Source organism: Pan troglodytes, chromosome 9 (genome assembly GCF_028858775.2).
Source record: "Pan troglodytes isolate AG18354 chromosome 9, NHGRI_mPanTro3-v2.0_pri, whole genome shotgun sequence".
Taxonomy (NCBI): domain Eukaryota; kingdom Metazoa; phylum Chordata; class Mammalia; order Primates; family Hominidae; genus Pan; species Pan troglodytes.
This window is the reverse complement of record NC_072407.2, coordinates 9,465,813-9,485,861: the sequence shown is the minus strand read 5'-3', so window position 1 is coordinate 9,485,861 and position 20,049 is coordinate 9,465,813. Positions and strand designations below refer to the sequence as shown.

Sequence of the window (20,049 nt, the reverse complement as noted above, 5' to 3'; positions counted from 1 at the left end):
GCAGGTCCAGGACCTGGGAGGAGCTGAGCGCTCAGTGTGGCTGGTGGCATGGAGGGGCGGGAGGAAGTGGGGAGGATCATGAGGAGGGGTGAGGTCTTTGACCCTACTGTTGGTATGTTGTTCTGGGACCATCGGGAGCCCAGAGCTCCGCTCTGTTTCACAGGACTCCACAAAGAGAAACTGCAATCCCAGTCTTTCACCTCTCTTGGACTTTTTATCTTGTCTCTTCATCACATCTCTTCAGTATAAGGAAGAACAGAAAGGGAGGAGAGAAACTCAGGGTTGTCAGTCAAATGTGTCCATTTACCGAATTTATAAAATGTATTGTTATCCTAGTTATCTTTATACTAGCCTGCTATGGCAGGTTTCAGGATCACTGGACCTAGAGGGTGAGTCAAGAAAGATTTTCTTTGATGTGGCTTAGATCCCCCTGAATTCATTCCCAAAAGGCCAAGGGAAGAAAGAACAGGATTAAGTATACATTGCCAATATCTTGGAAGACAATACAGAGAACAATAACAGACAGAAGAACTAACAGACACACAGAAAGACATGGGTCACTTTAAATTTTATTCATTTTAATGAAAAATTATATTTTGTTAAAAATGGTCTATGTAAGAAGTTCTGTAATACAGTAGGGAATAAGAACTATGTTATATTTACCATCATCCAGCACACAGTCAAGAAGCTACAAAAGAGAAAGGCAAATTTCACACATACTACAGACAGACACACAGCCAAGTTGAGTAAAACAAACAAAATCTTTTGGTCTAATCAGATAAAGATCATTTACTAGCCTGGAAACTATTGTGAAGGTATTATTTTATTTTTGTTTTCTCCGTGTTATTTATACATCCCAAGAATCCTAAAAAATCCCCACCTTTCTGTGATGAAGAGTAGGTGGGCAGCCATAGATCACTGAGTGTCAGTATGACAGAGGCCAGAGATGAGGTGCATCCAGCTGACTGGTCACTGGGTGGCCCCTTGTGTAGTCCAAGCACATCATACCCTGTATTTTGGTCAAAAGAATATCTTTTAAAATTAATTTAAAACTTATCATTTGAGTCATGGATACTGGCTCTTCACCTGGCCATAGGACCACAGACCCCCTCTTCTCATGCCTAGACTCTGAAAAGAATCAATTTTGAAAAGTATTTGGAGCCAGAAAAGGCCATTTTATCTTCTAGTTATGAGCATTGCCTCCATCCTCTCCCTTCCTCCCCACTCTCCACATATGACCAACTGTTCGTTTTTCAACTCTGCTATTTTGCACATGCCAGACACCCCTATCTAGTCTTATCTCTGATGTTCCCCTAAACCAGACCTCTCATACCACTTTATGAAAATGCATCTCTCTGTTCAGTAGTAACTGGAATTAACTATCAAGACAATGGTCATCTGAATTAGAAATTATATCTCTGTTTTCAAATTATTATCAATATTATTTGATAAATGTTAACCAAAGTTTTAACTGAACACATTTCTCATAGAGATAGTTTCCCTAGACTCATCATTTTGAATTGAGGGAAATGGTTTACTCTCATTGAAGAAAGTAATTGAGGGAAATGGCTTACTCTCATTGAAGAAAGTCTCATTTCTTCACGTCCAATTTTCTAGAAACAGCAGCCAGCTCCATATATGCAAGAGAACTGGATGTATGTCTGAGGCCAAAAATGCCTTATTCCTATGTATAACAGGACTAATAAATGCAGGCCATATGGAGAGCAATGGGCATTGACTGAAATACCGGTGACCCAAATCATAGACCCAAGAATTATATATATAATTGGTTCATATATATATATTATTTATATAATATATATAAACACACACAGATACATACACACACTATTATATATTAAATAAATATTAAGTATATATAATAGTGTGTATTATATATATTAAATATATATAATAGTGTATGGGTATGTATCTGTGTGTGTGTATATGTATGTGTGTAAGTATGTATGTATATGGTGCCAGCCATAAGCTAATCAAACAATGTGAGTTAAATTACCTGAGAAAACAATATCAGTTGAGCACTGAGATATGTACTTAGTGTTGTACATATATCTTATACAAATCAGCAATAGACAGGCAGGGTAAAATAATGTTCTAAGTAGCAGAGGGATTGATTGATTTCCACTGAAATGCTCAGGGATTGATTAGTTCTCATTGAAATGACTTTCCCTAGTTGCTTATGCCGGCAACATTGTCACCCTGTCCAGGTCCCCTGAATTATTCCTCAGAGACCAGTGAAACAATGTCATGCTCTAGAGTGAGGCAGAGAGAATAAGTGAAGTATGCCACTCTGAATCTGCTTAGTTTTAATGCTATAGATAAATGGGTTCATAAAAGGTGGGAAAAGGAAGTGGATGTAGCTCATTGTGATGTGAACGACATGAGGAACATGCTTTCCAAACCTATGAATAAATGTCAGACAAACTACAGTGACATAGAAGACCAGGATGCAGCAGATATGAGAGACACATGTGTTGAGGGCCTTGGCCCTTTCTCCTCCAGAACCAATGCCCCTGACAGTCTTGAGAATCAAAATGTAGGAGAAAAAGATGATGAGAAAGTCCAACAAGACCATTGCAAATAAAACTACAACTGGATAGAGACAGTTGAAGGTGATGTCAGCACAGGCTAGCTTGATGACATCTTGGTGTAGACAGAAAGCATGGGAGAGTACATGGGATCGACAGTAGGGAAACCAGTGTAGGCGAACAACTATTGGCATAATGGATAGACCAGCCCTTGTCAATACCCCCACACCAATCTTCATTACCTGGGTGTTGGTCAGGATAGAGGTATATCTTAAGGGGTTGCGGATGGCAATGAAACGGTCATAAGCCATGGCAAGCAAGACACCTGACTCCATGACAGAAAGAGTACGGACAAAATAGGCCTGAGAGAAGCAGGCTCCATGGCCAATCTCCCTGTGATCTAACCACAGAACACCTAGCACTGTGGGCATTGTGGTCAATGTCACTCCGAGGTCTGTAGCTGCCAACATAGCTAAGAAATAGTACATGGGCTCATGGAGGTTATGATCATTCCTGATGAGAAAGAGAAGAGTGCCATTGCCAAGAAGTATGGAGTTGTAGGCTGCCAATAACGGGATGAATATCCAGTGATGTGCCTTCTCCATGCCTGGGAAGCCAGTAAGCTGGAAGGTGGAAGCAGACTTATTGAGCCCCATTGCCAGCTTTGCAAAGAGAAAAATATTTACTCCAGGTAAAACAATAGTAATCAGTTGTATAAAAGTTGCTCCTTGAGAATTCTACCTGTTCATAAGATGTTCACCAGTCCTGACTTTCAGTGACAGCAAGGATGATAATTTAGTCATTCCTGGGAGATCCTAGGTATGGGAAAATAGAATGTATAAAGAGGATATTATTTAGGGTTTACTCTATGTAAGATTATTGGATACTACGTTGGGGATACAGCTATTCATGCAGAATAAACATTGTTGAATTCATTGTAAATCATATAACCCAGAAAATAAAAACAAAATGAAAGAAGAAATCACTATATTTGAATAGTGCTGTAATGGCCTGAAACTTATAGGTCACTTTTCATGGTGCTCTTCATCCTGACTGGTGGTATTATAGGGTGGATGTAAATGTTTCCCAGACTATGTGAGACCTAAAAGATCAGTAGAAAAATGGTTCTAAGCACTATTAGAAAAGCAGATATAAAGATTATATGGAAAAACAAATACACAAGTAAGAAATATATGAGCAAATACAATAAAATAGTAAATTTCAGAGATTGACTTTTCTTCAATATCCCTGGAGGGAAAATTCAATTGATGAAGCTCGAGAGACTTTTGGGTAGTTAGAAAATGACGTAAGAGTGACTTACCTGTGTGTGTTTCCAAAGCACATAGAACTCTATGTTGCCCAGCTTTATAACCCTAGTTATTGATACGCTGCTTCAAAGAATTCAAATTTTCATAATATAAATTGAAGAATAAACAGTAAAATGTGGATTTGATGATAAGCTTTTGAAGGCACTAATTGATAATAGCACCAAACTACTGTTGCATATCACCTACTTGGTGATGCAAAAATAAAAATTGGTAATTTAGGCAAGATCAGGGAGAATTTTTTTTTTTAAACTATGGAATCTGATGGGATTTGACAAAAGTGAGAAGGCTCTGTGAGTCATTAGAATTCTAAGATTTCAGCTGGTGCAGGCAGCCAACCTCTGAGAATACATAAATTGTGTGTTGGTGGCATGAGCCAGAGAAAATAGGCCCACCTTCTCTTATGGTTGGTTTGGACCATACATCTCATATACTATTGAAAGAGCATATTGATGTAAGTTTATGCACGATTTACAAGACCTCTTTCTGTCCATGAAAAGAATGCATCCAAGATTACTGGACTTTAATTTTCAGAAGAATTTGTTGAAGTTTCAGCTCTGCTCTAACAATAATGATCTTGGGAAAGTAATTTAATCTTGAGATTTGGTTATATAACCTGTAAACACTACTAGTGATTTCTGTCTTCTCAGTCATTCTCTTGACACAAAGTACGGGGAAATGTTTTATAAAGAGTGGATAATTTTTTTATTTTTGTGTTTTTGTTATTGTTTCAGAGAAGCACCTCCTTTCTCTTTCTCTAGTGAGTACATGTCAGGATTATTCACCCAGAGGTGTGTCAAATGATTTCCTTTTTTTCTGTGGAAGCCTTGGGAACAGATAGATATAAGATGATGATGGGGTTTTTAGGAGCCTGTGTTTGACTTTAAACTATAGTTTCTCTAATCAGCAGATAAAATGTGATATGTCTGGGTGGGAAAGAGAAAGGAGAAAAGATTGATGAGCCAGTGTGGGAACTTCTGACATAGCTAAAAGTAACGTTGAGCCTGGGGCATTGGGACTGAGGGAAGTAGAGGGGAAAGCAACTCTGTCCTCAAAAAGTGAGAAAAGGAGGTATTATTGCTCAATCTGCCTGCCAGTGAAAGGTTCAGACAATACTTAGCTTATGCAGGATTAAAGAAGCAGTATGGCAAATAAAAATTGTACATAGGTATATAACTTATTGTTTTATTATAGGTATTCATTGTTAAATGATTACCATAATCAAACTAATTAATATATCTATCACCTCACATAATAACTTTAATTTTTTTGGTAGTAAAAATATGTGAGGTCTGCTTTCTTAGCAAATTTTAAATATACCTAAATAAAGCTGGGAGGGTAAAGATAATACAGAACATTAATCTAGTTAATTGTGTTATATTACTACTAAATAAACATATAATTGATAAATTAAAAAAAAAACAGGAGTAGGAATACCAGATAGGGAAAATAAAGCTGAGAAACAAATGTATGGAAAAAATAATTGTTGAATTTCTACCGTGTGTCAAGTATTGGACTGGGGCATTATATACACCTCATTTTTTGGGTAGAATCCTTAAAATAGCTGTTTGTCTTGTCTGTTTTCATATTGAAAACTGAGTGCTTTCACTTGATTCACTCAGTTGCTTTTTTGGTATATGAGATGATCTGTGAGTTTCAGAGGGGATAAAAATCTAAAACCTTTGCCTCATCCCTGCAGCCATTCACCCTCTTCCAGGGTCTCTGTCATAGAATAGACTTGAGTTTTTATTAATGAGAAACTAATTCTCAAAGTCTCAAACTCTGCCGCATAAACCGATGGCTCTATGCAGACACCTCAGCAGGAGCCCATTCAGATGTTAACTTTCATATATTCTCTCACCTTCCCTTTGGCTTTTTTCCTTCACTTTTCCTGACACTCTTTTCTGTCTCAAGCACTTAGTATCTCCATCCTTTTTTTACCCCCTTACCTTTGGCTATTATCCTTTCTGTGATGGTTAATATTGAGTGCAAACTTGATTGGATTGAAGGATGCAAAGTATTGTTCCTGGGTGTGCTGTAAGGGTGTTGCCAAAGGAGATTAACATTTGAGTCAGTAGACTGGGAGAGGCAGACCCACTCCGTCTGGGTGGGTACTATCTAATCAGCTGCCAGGGCGGCTAGAAGAAAGCAGGCAAAAGAAGATGGAAGAGTAGTGGATGCCTGTTACACAATATAAACTTTTCCAGGTGCTAAAGTCACACAGCTATGTGAATCTGTACCCCTGATCCAGAGGCACACATAACCCAAGCTCCGTCCAAGCTTAATTTTGAATTGGTTTATTAGTCATATGGTCAGATAGTGACTTTTTTCCTAGAAAGTATTTGAACCTCTGATGATTACAGAGGTATACCTCCTCAAGAATTTGGAAGAGTTGATTCTATATTTGGCACTTATCTGGACTTCTAGGGTAAAAGACATGGGGTTGGGGGCAGGGGGACTCTCAGGGTTAGAATGGAAGCCAGAGAGATTAAAGAAAGAATCAGTCAGGTGGAGAGAAATTACTACAACCCCATAATTCATGCCTGAGTCAACACCCATGCTCTGGTTTGTTCGTAGAATTGTTTGCCTTATGTGTTCCAGAATCTATCCTTCACTTTTTTATATTTGAAGAGGTAACTCTCAAAGAAACCAAGTTTTAGAGATGTCAGGGAGTCTTTAGGACCCATGCCTACTACATATATCTACTCTTAGCAGACAACACTATTACTTTTCTCTTGCTAAGAAATCAGCTTCGATCTCCCTCTCTTTCTTTGCCTTGGTTCCTGCAATGAGATCTTACAGAGGAGATTCATTAAATACACTCACTGACCTGAAACTTTGTTCCCTTCCATTCTTCAGTTCCATAGTCATGTATCTCACATCTTTAGCCGTATGAAAGATTTGGGCATCATCTTTTCAGAATCTGCACATGAGCCTGGCTGGTAGGAACATTTATTTTAGAAGCTCCTCCCCAGAGACCATTCCTGATTTAGATAATTATTGTTCTTCCCTCCCTCCCTCTTCTGCTCCCTCCTCTCTTCCCTCTCTCCCTACCTCCTTCCTTCCATCTTTTTCTCTATTATTTGTGCCCTCAGCCTTGTGGGTATTGGGCTTTGAACAGCACAACTCAAGATCTCTGTCTCTGTCCTGCCTTTTACTGGAGGTTTTCCTCTGTTGGAGGTTGAATATTTTGTCTACATTGTGGCTCTGGCTCTTGCTGTGCTACTTTGGAATTATTTTATCTCATTGCATTTCATGGTCCTTACCTGTAAAACGCATATAATAATTGCCATCACAAAGTGATGTGGTGTGCTTGGCTGAAGCACCATGTGATGAGTATGCCTGCTGCATCCCCTGGAAAAGAGAAAACTTCTGGTAGGCTAAACTCAAGAAGGGAATAGTTAGTGATAACTGCAGATTGTGCGTTCACGTTGGGTACTAGAGAAGGCTGCCTGAATTTTATTATATTGACTCTAGTCTATCTAGCTCTCTGCTTTCAAGCTTTCTCTGATCTAAACCAAGCAGGAAATATAGTAGAAATTCAGGTTACATAGGCCAAGAAGATATATAGGCTTTCTCTTGAGATAAACTGGGAAAGATTTGACCGTTGAAGTAAATGTAGGGAATAAATTACCTCCCAGAGGTGATACCAGAGTCTGCTGGGGCTATGAAGACAGGCTCTCTGATTCCCCACACATAAAGTTCTTACCAGTGGCTTGATTCGGCCAGTAACTTATTTGAAAAAAGAAAGATTATTTAAAAGCTTGGGGGGACTAATTAAGTGTGCCAGCTCCCTCTAAGGAGGAGTTAAATATTTCTTAAGATCCAAGTTGGCTATAAAAGGGAGACATCTGGGAAGGTGCTGTCTTTATTAATAACCACAGTGACTGCTTCTCTTAACAGACGTTGAGAAGGAACAACATGATCTAAGTCTTTAGGTAAGACACAATAACCCTGCTCTTCCTCACCATCAAACAAGTTATGGTACCTGGGAGTATGGTGAAATACTCCTAGATATATAAAGAGTGTACTAGGAGACTCCTCTGTAAGCTCTCCAGAGAAAGATAAGAAGTGAAGGATCTCAATAGTCCACAGCTTTGGATGTGTGCACAGATTTCAGTCTGAAGTTGATAGAACTTCAAAAGCAATTCCAAGTGCTACCAACCAACTACCTAAGACCTTCTGTACTCAGTGATGTGAATATGACTGACCCTCTCATATGTCTTCTTTCCTTTCTAAAAGATGAACAGGAAGGCACCTCTTATTCTACTACATTTTACTTTTTAAACAAAGCAGAGAAAAATTATGGCTGTAAATGTTAGAAGTTTATCTGATTTTCTAGGTGTTCCATTATAGAATCTTCTTGCTTCTATCCTCAGTCTTTATGATCTCTTTCCTTCCCTATATTTTTTTCCCTCAGCTTTTATCTCTTCTCTCATTGTCTTTCTTCTCAGAAACCAAGAGCCACAACTAGCTGAGGACACAAGAATTTTCACAAAACAAAGTAGAGTGATTCCATAGATCACTATTATAGCTGCATTACCAGGTATGTCTGCATGGAATTCTTGGGAATGGAGAAGGGGAAACTTTAAGTTGCAGGTTATTATTGGCAAAATACAATCATTGCCTTACAGTTTGGTTAGCTTTCCCTGTAGTGATTCATCACTTGTGCTGCATATTCTAAGAAGGAATTTTTCACAAAGTTGAGATACAGTGAAAGATTAGGTTAAAGGAGATTATTGCTGAAACGTCAGAGAAGTAAGAGTGTTGACAGAGAAATGAAGTACATAGAACACAGAAGGGGAGGAGCTAAGCTGGATTATCTTTGCGTCTAGTAACTGAAGAATATACATCACTCATTGTATGTTCAATAGGCACTGAATTCCGGTTTATGTCTCTCAGTCCTAGGACAGAATATGGATGCTGAAAAATGATTCTTTCAATTTTTTATTCCTTAACATCAAGCCAAAAGTGCTGAGTTGTTGCCTCACGCCCAGTTGTCTGGCATCTCTTCACTGAAACTATTACAGTTAGATCTCATCTCTATGGGTGGAAGGTAAGAGGATCATTTCCTTTGGTGGCATCTTTAGGGTAGTGCCTTACACTGACAAAGTAACTCTGAAGGGGTATACTTGGATACTACCATCTTTTTAACTTAGGATAAAAACAACTTCAAGAAGTTGTTCTGGTATGTGACAAGAAAAAAAAGCAAGGGATGCATTTGCTCTAATTCAGCTATATTTACTAATGACTCTCGATTTCCTCACAAGTAAATATGTATCCCCCTCAGACTTCCATTTTGAGTAAATGGCTTCACCATTCTTTCATTTGTTCAAACAGAAATCTAGGGGAAACCTCATTTGATTTTTCCCTCACTCCCATTTTTAATATATCAGCAAATCTTGGCACTACTTCAAAAATGCATCTGTCTCTGTTTAAGTTTTTCTATTTTTCTCTTTTTTTCATTTCCCCTGCTTCTCTCCTAGTCAAGGTCACCATGACTCTTCATATGGATTTTTAAAATAGCTTTCTAACTCATCTCTTTTCTTGTCTCTTGCTTAGTATTCTTCACATAGCAGTCTAAGTGAGTAATTTAAAAATACAAATCAGAATATATCACCACACTATTTTCCATTGTGATTTTCAAAGTGTCCTAATGTCTTTACTACATTTATAGTAAGAACAAAACAAAACAAAAATTCCATGGTGGTCTATAAGGCCCTATGACACTTGATTACTACCTGCTTCTTTGACATCATCTATTGTCCCTCTCCTGTTTTCTTATCAAATGCCAGTCATGCTGATTTTCCGTCTGGAACAGTTTTCCTCTAGGTCTGTATAAGGTCAGGTTTTCTTTTGTATTGAGGTCTCAGTTCAAATGGGACCTCCTCATAGGTGCAGTTCTAGGCCCCTCAAACTGCTATACTATCTTGTATACAATACCATCCAATTAATCTACATCAAGTAGTACTGTTTTATGTTAAACTTGCATTTATATTTGTTTAAAATTGTCTTATTTATTTTTCAACTTAATTTATGGTTTATAAGATTAGGGACTTTGTCTTATTACCATTTAATTCCAGAGAGCTTTAAATATCATGGCTGTCACATGATGCGTGTTCACAAATATTAGGTGAACTAAGAAATGTATATCAGTCACATGTTAGATACTTTGCAAGGTGTTGAGCAAAGCAAATAAACACCATGTCTATATGCAAGAAGCCCCTAGTCTTGTGGCAGAAGGAATATTAAAACCTTCTCAAAGGACTAATCTCTTCTCTTCAGTAAAAGACAGCACCACGTTTAAGCAGTGAAATAGCTCTCACTCAGTATTGGGGAGAACAGATTCAGAAGCCTATGGCTGGGGATAAAGGGAAGGAAACCAGGAAGATGGATGTTTAAATACAAATGGAGAACTTGAAATGAGAGAGGTCAGATTCTAGGGAATTACTTCAGTAGGCCTATAGAAAAATAATTTAAAAAGAAAAAGTACTTGTAAATAAGAAACAGTAAGATGTTTAAACTGAAGGAGATACACTATTATAAGTGATGTCTTTGGCTGGCCTAATCATTTATTCCAGCCCCAAAGTCTATGATTATCTAACTTATAATTATACTGAGCTATTGTCACAAGTAGTGAGTAGTACTGAAGGATTCTACAAGAGGGTAATTCACACTAATCGTGAATGTCTGTTCCCCCTCACTAGTCCATGAAATCTGGAGGCCAAGTGTCTCTTTCTCAATCTGACTGCTCCTTAGCTACAGTGGTAGTGGCAGAGTTTCTCTTCCCACACTTTTCTTTCTTAGGCTGTTGAGACTTTAGCTGATAATTCAGTTAAGTCTTTACATGCAGGAAAATGTGGATTAGGGATCACTACTGTGAAGGCAAATACAGGTTTAGGTGGTAGACCAGAAAAAAATTAGTGTTAGCTTTCTTGAAATCCCCTTGAATGCCCCATAGAATATGAATTCTTTAAAATCTGCCTAGTTAAGGGTAACAGTTTAGAAGTTGTAGTTTACATAATTTTTTTTTCTGAAGAGAACGCTTAAACAGTTGAAACTCCAAGAATTTGATTAGGTAGGTAGGAGATAGATCCTGGAATGTGCAGTTAAGAATACAAATAGTATGAGTAACCCTGAGAATGTATTTTGAGAAACAATCACTTATATTGATGTCATTATTATCTTTAGGAAAAACTTCTGAGAATGATATAGTCGAAGTGATACCTTGAAGGTAGAACTGTGCACTGTGGTAATAACAGAAACAGAAAGACATTTCTTCTATATAAACCCAGGATGTCATCCAACGGCAGCTCCCATCCCTTCCTATTGACTGGTTTTCCAGGCTTGGAGGCAGCTCATCACTGGATTTCCGTATTTTTCTTGTTCATGTATATATCCATCCTTTTTGGCAATGGCACCCTCCTTCTTCTCATTAAGGAAGATCACAATCTTCATGAGCCCATGTACTTCTTTCTGGCCATGCTGGCTGCCACAGACCTGGGGCTGACCCTGACCACAATGCCCACGGTGCTGGGAGTCCTCTGGCTGGATCACAGGGAGATTGGAAGTGCAGCCTGCTTTTCCCAGGCCTACTTTATACACTCACTTTCCTTTGTCGAGTCTGGCATTCTGCTTGCCATGGCCTATGACCGTTTTATTGCCATCTGCAACCCTCTTAGATATACCTCTGTACTTACTAATACTCGAGTAGTGAAGATTGGGCTGGGAGTTCTGATGAGGGGATTTATATCCGTTGTTCCCCCAATCACGCCCCTCTATTTTTTTCTGTATTGTCACTCCCATGTTCTTTCACATGCATTCTGCCTTCACCAGGATGTCATTAAACTCGCCTGTGCTGATACCACCTTCAACCGACAGTACCCAGTTGTGCTTGTAGTCTTTATATTTGTGCTGGATTCTCTGATTATCTTCATCTCCTATGTGTTGATACTCAAGACTGTCCTGAGCATTGCCTCCAGAGAGGAGAGGGCCAAGGCTCTCAATACCTGTGTCTCCCATAGCTGCTGTGTCCTGGTTTTTTATGTCACAGTGATTGGATTGTCTCTGATTCATCGTTTTGGAAAGCAGGTTCCACATATTGTTCACCTCATTATGAGCTATGCCTATTTTCTGTTCCCTCCACTAATGAATCCTATAACATATAGTGTCAAGACCAAGCAGATTCAGAATGCCATTCTTCACCTTTTTACTACCCATAGAATTGGAACCTGATCTCCAATCATCACAGTCACTCTCACAGAATGTAAAAACTCTAATATTTAGCAGGAGAACAAAGAAGTCTCATATCTAGCATGCATGCTCATATGACTTGGTAAAATAGGTGTTAAAATAGAGCTTCAAGTTTCCCTAAGGTATCTCTTTAAGCCCAACTCTTTAGCTAAATGTAGTTTGTACAAATTTTTGTTGCATTCCTGTAAACAGAATATTTCTCTAAGCTTTCCACTAAATTATTGTGATAACAATACCTTGGGCATCTATTGGTATGTCTATAATGTAACTAACATATGTTTATTTCATGGTATAAAGTTAGCAGATAGGAACAGAATCATAAAAATATAAAATTATTAGTTGGTTCGAGTGAAATGGAATAGAGTTTGGTTTACTATGTCAAATCTAATTTCCAACTCTTATGAATTTCTCTGCAGATGTCCATACAAACAATGGGAACCTATAAATTTGGTCACTGAAGTCCAGGAATTTTCCTGCAAAAAAGAATATAATCTTCTTTGATCAGTGACGTAATTACTTATCATCTCAACAGTCTAGTTGGTTCCTCCTCCCTCCATCAAATGATAATGAATTTGTCTCAAAAACCATAAACTCATATTTATTCCCCAAGGCAGTACCTTCTGACAAACTTGTAACAAAAAAATGTGAGAAGAGGAATCATGGATAAATGAGAGGACGTAGACACAGTCAGCACCTCCTTCTATCTTGCTGTCATTCTTATTCTACTACCCTAGTTGCTAGCTCCGATGTTGAGGCCATCCCCAGATATCTACGCTGGCTGACTAGTCCAAATTAGTGGAAGAGAGAGTTCCTTCACCCTCCTTTTGCTATGAAAAAGGTCTGAAGGAACAAAAAAAAATAGGTTTCTGCATTTTTTTGAAGAATGATTGCTTTCTGCACATACATTCTGATTCCATGTAATAAGTGTAAATTTCCCAAAGAATACAACAATGTCATTCTCATTTGATTAAAATTGTCTGCTGAGTTAGGAAGGGACCCATAACTCAATTTAAAATATCCTAAAAAGAGGGAGGTTATGTCTTAATTATACTTTAATCAGAGCAAAAATAATACTTCAGTGAGACAAGAGAGGGGACTATATAGAAGATATTGTTTATGTCTTTGGTGTTTTACCCCGATCATTTTACAGAATTGTGCACCTGTGAATGTTGGCTGCTCATTGTTCATGTTTCTGCTTTCTGCAGGTTGTTGTTCTCAACTCAGCAGGAAATGTCTTATGAAGAAAATGGCCCCTGCTCCTTAGGTAGCAGGCCATAGGCAAATACTGACCCTCTTGCCTTCTGAAGCTAAGCTCCAGCTTCAGTATGCACTTGCTTACCTCCTTCCCCTGTCTACACTGCTTTTACTTGCTCCCTGTCTCCTGAGAGCATTCATTAATAAATTGCACACGTCTGAATCCCTATCTCAGGCATTGCTCATAGAGAGTCCAACTTAAGAAAAACTGCAATCCTTATTTATATTCTGTTTCATTAAGAGATGTAATTGTGAAAGAACTGAACATATAAAAAAATCAGCTTTATCATGTTTTTTATCCTTGTCACGCCATGTCACCTGAGCAACACAGTCTGAATACTAAATTGTGAGTGTGAGTGCATATATGTGATGGTAGGTTTTTGTCCTGCTTTCAATCATTCATAAAACCAAACATGTGTCCCTTAATTATGCTCTACTACATCTACAACTTATTTTATTCATAAAAATATTGTGGGGTAGATATTATCACTGTTTTCTTGATGGGGAAATTTAATATAAAAAAGTTAAATATTCCCTCCAAGGGCATAAAATTTTTAATTGGTATAGTCATGATTCAAATTTATATCTTCTAACTATAAGGCCAGTGTGAATGGTACTCCACTAAAATAGACTATCCTTAGTGGCTTCTACTTTTTGCCTTGTATTCCATCATGCTTATAGAAGTAGTACCTACTTTCTTTTTCTGAAAATTTCTCCTCCTTCTACTCCAAAAATATTGTTCCCTATGAAAACTGATATTTTGCATTGTATCTCCAAACTCCTAACTGCAGTAGAAGAACTTTTTTAAAAAGAATTTTTCAATATGACATTGCAAAAAAAAAAAAGAGTAATGCTTTTGTTGTGGTAGAATTACTAAAATGCAATGCTTAGAATTGTTAATGACAATGTTTTTCATCAGGCAAGTGACTTCAAACTATAATAAATATTTAGAGTAAATTATAGATAAAGAAATGATAATAAATAAAAAGAATCTTCAAATCCCTGATTCCATGTTTTCCTGAGACTCAGTGACAAGGAGGACAGTTTGAATCTTTTTTTGATTCCACAGCCTAATAAACTCCTCTTCTTGTAATTTGTTTTGTTCAGCCTAGTTTCAGTTGAGTTTCACTTATAACCAAAGACAATTAATAATTATATCATCTCAGTTATAGATATGTGAATCTTCTCTAAAACTGGAAAATACTGTTAGGTAGAAGAGCTGCCTCTTTTTCTAAAATACAGGCAATGGAACCTAAAAATGGCAGGAAAGTTGACCATTTGGTGAATGATTTATGAAGTTATTTCCCTTGTTTAAGAAGTTCATTTCTGACTTGAAAGTAAGTGTGAAACTAAATTCATTGAGAAGATGCTGTAGGATGAATACAGACACAGGACATCGGAGGTGGGGGGGAAGACTAAATAATTATCTCAAACTTAGTTATACAGAAGGCTTCATGGTGGAAATCCACTCAGACATGTTTTTCTATTCAAAACCCATTTTAACAATCAACACAAACACAGTATGTTAGTATTATCATAAAATTTAGAACTTTCTGTGATCTCCTACAAGTCTTCCTGTGGTAAAATGCTATATACTATTAGAAGCCTTAGCAAATTAATACAGGAACAGAAAACCAAATACCACGTGTTCTCACTTATAAGTGGGAGCTAAATGATGAGAACACATGGAGGGGAACATCACACGCTGGGGCCTATATTGGCGGATGGAGGGTGAAAGGAGGGAGAGGATCAGGAAAAAAGGGTACTAGGCTTAATACCTGAGTGATGACATAATCTGTACAACAAACCCTCGTGACACAAGTTTAAATATGTAACAGACCTGCTCTTGTACTCCTGAACCTAAAATAAAAGTTAGGAAAAGAAGCCTATTTATAACACTATCTATCTCCCGGGAAACACTGCACATAAATTTGTATTCATAAGAAGAGTAGAATTCAGAGTGGTCCAGTGGACTAACAAACTGGTGAACCACCTTCTTACAGCAGGTGAAGCCTGTAATTCAGCTTTTCATCATTCAAGACTGAAAGAAGAATATAACTTATACAGAGAAGGACCTCATGAGGAATAAATTCCATGGTGCCTATTAAGATAAATAAGTAGCATGTAGTTATGGGAAATCTAAGGTGTAAAAGAATATATATTAAAAAAGCCATTGCCAAATACCATCCTTTCTTTTTCAAATAATATTATACTTGTATAGTATGGGCTTGAAGGGATAACATACCCTAAGAATATTTAATTTGAGTCAGGAAATGAAAGGCTAAGTGTGCATTTCTGTAGACTAAGCCAATCTTAGAAATGATTAAGAAGACATGGAAGAATCTTAGAGACACACTGAAAAAATATGTATAGTCTAATGAGTTTACAGATCACTTTTCCTCCCATATAAAATGAATTTATACTAGAAAAGGGGAAGATGAACTTTATTCCTCGTATTAACGAATAATTGCTGGGTTCCTTCACCAGAGATGCAGATTTTTGTAGGGTAAATGAAAGGTGATATATTTAAAGATACTTACTAGATTATATGAGTATTAAATTGGGCAGCAAGGATGATTAGAAATGATTAAGGACCCAGAGGTCTCCATGTCCAATTAAAGAATGTAAATCTGTTTTTGATTTTATAGCCTAAATCCTTAGACACAGTCATTGTTATTAATAAACTCATTGACAAAATTTATTTTACGGGAAATTTAGGAGTTTATGTCCCTAGATTTCAAGTACATGCCACCAAACTGACAGATGAAAGTGATTAGTCACAAAGTGCCTCAAAAATAAATGAGATGGCCCTATGTTAGTCATGGTTCTCCAGAAAAATAGAATCAACAGGATTTACCCAACTTCAAATTATACTACAAGGTGACAGTAACTGAAACAGCATGGTACTGATACAAAACAGACACACTGACTAATGGAACAGAATGGAGAACTCAGAAGTAAGACCGCACATCTGAAACAATCTGATCTTCAACAAACCTGGTAAAAACAAGTAATGGGGAAGGGATTCCCTATTTTATAAATTGTGCTGGGAGAACTGGCTAGCCATATGCAGAAAATTGAAACTGGACCCCTTCCTTACATCTTATACATAAATTAACTCAAGATGCATTAAAGACTTAAGTGTAAAACCCAAAACTATAAAAACTTTAGAAGAAAACCTAGGCAATACCATTCAGGACACAGACACAGGCAAAGATTTCATGATGAAAATGTCAAAAACAATTGCAACAAAAGCAAACACTGTCAAATGAGATCTAATTAAACTAAAGAGATCGGGCGTGGTGGCTCACGCCTGTAATCCCAGCACTTTGGGAGGCCAAGGTGGGTGGATCACTTGAGGTAGGGAGTATAAGAGCAGCCTGGCCAACATGGTGAAACTCCATCTCTACTAAAAATACAAAAAATGTGCTGGGTATGGTGGTGCGCACCTGTAATCCCAGCTACTCAGGAGGCTGAGGCAGGAGAATTGCTTGAACCCAGGAGGCAGAGGTTGCAGTGAGCTGAGATCGCACCACTGCACTCTAGCATGGGTGAAAGAGTGAGACTTCATCTCAAAATAAAGAAAAATAAAATTAAATACAGAGCTTCTAAACAGCAAAATAAACTATCATCAGAGCGAACAGGCAACCTACAGAATGGGAGAAAATTTCTGCAATCTACCCATCTGACAAAGGTCTAATATCAGAATCTATGAGGAACTTAGACATATTTACAAAAGAAACACACAACCCCATTAAAAAGTGGGCAAAGGACATGAACAGACACTTCTCAAAAGAAGACATTTATGTGACCAAGAAACATACGAAAAAAGTCTCAATGTCACTGATCATTAGAGAAATGCAAATCAAAACCACAATGAAATACTGTCTGACACCAGTCAGAATGGTGGTTTTTAAAAAGTCAAGAAACAACAGATGCTAGCAAGGTTGCAGAGAAATAGGAACACTTTTACACTGTTGGTGGGAATGTAAACTAATTCAACCATTGTGGAAGACAGTGTGGCAATTCCTCAAAGATTTAGAACCAGAAATACCATTTGACCTCACAATCCCATTACTGGGTATATACCTAAAGGAGTATAAATCATTCTATTACTAAGATACATGCACATGTATGTTCGTTGTAGCACTATTCACAATAGCAATGACATAGAATCAACCCAAATGGCCATCAATGATAGACAATTTAAAAAATGTGGTACATATAAACCATGAAATACTATCTAACCATAAAAAGGAATGAGATCATGCCCTTTGCTGGGACATGGATGGAGCCGAAAGCCATTATCTTCAGTAAACTAATGCAGGAACAGAAAACCAAACACCACATGTTCTCACTTAGAAGTGGGAGCTGAACAACGGGAATGAGAACACATGGAAACAGTGAGGGGAACAACACACACTGCAGCCTGTCAGGGGGTAGGGTGTGGTGAAGGGGAGCATTAGAAAAAATAGCTAATGCATGCTGGGCTTAACACCTAGGTGATGGGTTGATAGGTACAGCAAACCACCATTGCACACATTTACGTATGTAATAAACCTGCACATCCTGCACATGTACCTCAGAACTTTAAAAAAATTGAATGTACATAAAAATATGGAAATTAATAAATGTGATTCACTGCATTAAAAAAAAGTAATGGCAAAAAATGCAATTACTGTTGCACCAACCTAATATAAGGAATTAGCAGATGTGATTATGGAGGAAGGCAAGTCCCAACATATGCAGAGTGAGTCATCAAGTTGAAAACTCAAGAGAGCCTGGTAGTTTAGTCCCAGTCCAAGTCTGAAGGCCTGGGAAACAGGAGGATTGATGGTGTACTTGCAACCCAAAAGCCATCAGGCTTCAGACCCAGGAAGTTTTGATGTTTCAGTTCAATCTAAAGGCAGAAAAAAAGGTCTAGATTCCAGTTTGAAGGCCATCAATAAGGAAGAATTCTCTCTGATTTGGGGAAGGGTCAGACTTTTTGTTCTATTCAGGTTTTCAACTGATTGGAGGAAGCCGCCTGCAATAGGAAGGACCGTCTGCTCTACTTGGTCTACCGATTTAAATGTTAATCTTGCCTAAAAACACCCTCACAAAAACATCTAGAATAATGTTTGACAAATATTTGGGCAACCCATGGCCCAGTCAAATTGGCATATAAAATTAACCATCAGAGCCTGTAGAGGATGAGTTAAAGGATGGAATCTTCAGAGATAATTGTGGAATCCAGAAGGCTGACAGATAATAGAATCAAACTACACAGAAAAAAAAAAAGAAGCTGGTATTGTCAGCACAGACTTACTCAACAAACAGCAAAAATCCTAGGATAGAGACCTTCCTGAATCGTTAGTGATATAAGCTTATTCTACCTGAATGTTGCCTTCCTATATGCCGTATGTAATATAAGGCAGCAGTTAGATACAGACTGTGACACCAGAGCTCAAAGAGCCAAGGAATAGGAAGACCAGAAAAATATTTTCATTTTAAAAAGTTAGGTAATTTCTAATAACATGGCTGCCTATTTTCAGCACAGATATTCTAATAAATATTGTGTTATGTGATTTAGAAAGAGACAAGCACTCAGCGGATGACCCTTGTCAGGAAACACTGCATCAAAGAAGGCTTTTATTACAGGAGATGGAGGTCCTTCCCAATCTGAGATTATGCTGCTGTGACATGATACTTTACTTCACAGGCAATACAGCAGGAAATATGAAAAGGATGAACAAGGTCTTAGAAAATACATGAATGAGAGACACATCAATGGCTATTGAAGGAAATAGAAGATACTTTGGGTGCCCTGCCTACTTCCTCCCAGTGCCCCTAAGCTTGGTGACTTTGAGTGTTGGCTGATAATAGTTGTTCCCATTCTCTGGAGGCTTATCCTCCACCAACAGTGTCACTTCACATGAGATTTTATCCCAACTATGGGGCAGTCTGCAGGAAATTACTTTATATCTGTTCTAAGGTAAGTGATGTTTCCAGGAATAGAGTCATATTTATGGGGCAGAAGATTCGTGTACTGCCAGTGAAAGGGTCAATATACCTACTAATGAAATGGGAAGGCAGCCTGAAATTAAATCAGTTATCTCAGGGTCTTACTACCTCACCTCATTTTAAGTTCAAAGCATGGCTCCCCTAAATCAATCCAGACCTAAATTTTCGCTTAGTACAAAGAGGACACACAAACTTTCAGACTTAAGCCATTTCCAGAGACTGACTTTTAATCATGATTTCCTACTACTATTCTACTTATATTTAGGAAGACCTATGAGCAGAATGCAGTTCAGGAGGAACGTAACTGATGTGAAATGTCAGGCACCAAAATGTGACCCTCATGGTTCACCACATTGCACCCATTTTAAAATCTCATAGTTGGGCTAAGTTCCAGGATAAATTTAGGATTTAAGACTGATGAGACAATAGAAATTCTCAGATCCTTATTTCTCTGACAGACTATGAGATGATTGTATTCAAGTACAAATTGTCAGACAAAGCCAGGGATTAAAGAATACCTCCACCATGTCCCCTTTTTAACATTACTACAGGACACTTAAATAAAATTTTAAAACTTGATTTATATTGCTCCAGAAGCAGTAACTCTGATTCTTGGGCAAGACTTACCAAGAGACAGAAAACAAGCTTACTGTTTGAAAGAACTT

At 37.8% G+C, this 20,049-nt stretch overlaps 3 protein-coding genes across 3 annotated transcripts in view; 2 read left to right on the top strand and 1 right to left on the bottom strand.

The window, feature by feature from the left end:
• HBE1 (hemoglobin subunit epsilon 1) overlaps window positions 1-20,049 on the top strand; it is a 254,659-nt gene that overhangs the window by 168,711 nt on the left and 65,899 nt on the right. The gene's annotated exons all lie outside the window — the stretch shown is intronic.
• OR51B6 (olfactory receptor family 51 subfamily B member 6) lies at window positions 2,267-3,205 on the bottom strand. Its single transcript, XM_521774.3, has one exon. It carries the CDS (start codon window positions 3,203-3,205, stop codon window positions 2,267-2,269), a length of 939 nt encoding a protein of 312 aa, XP_521774.3.
• On the top strand, window positions 11,171-12,109 carry OR51B5 (olfactory receptor family 51 subfamily B member 5). The gene has a single exon (XM_009459791.5). The coding sequence runs from the start codon at window positions 11,171-11,173 to the stop codon at window positions 12,107-12,109; it is 939 nt and encodes a 312-aa protein (XP_009458066.5).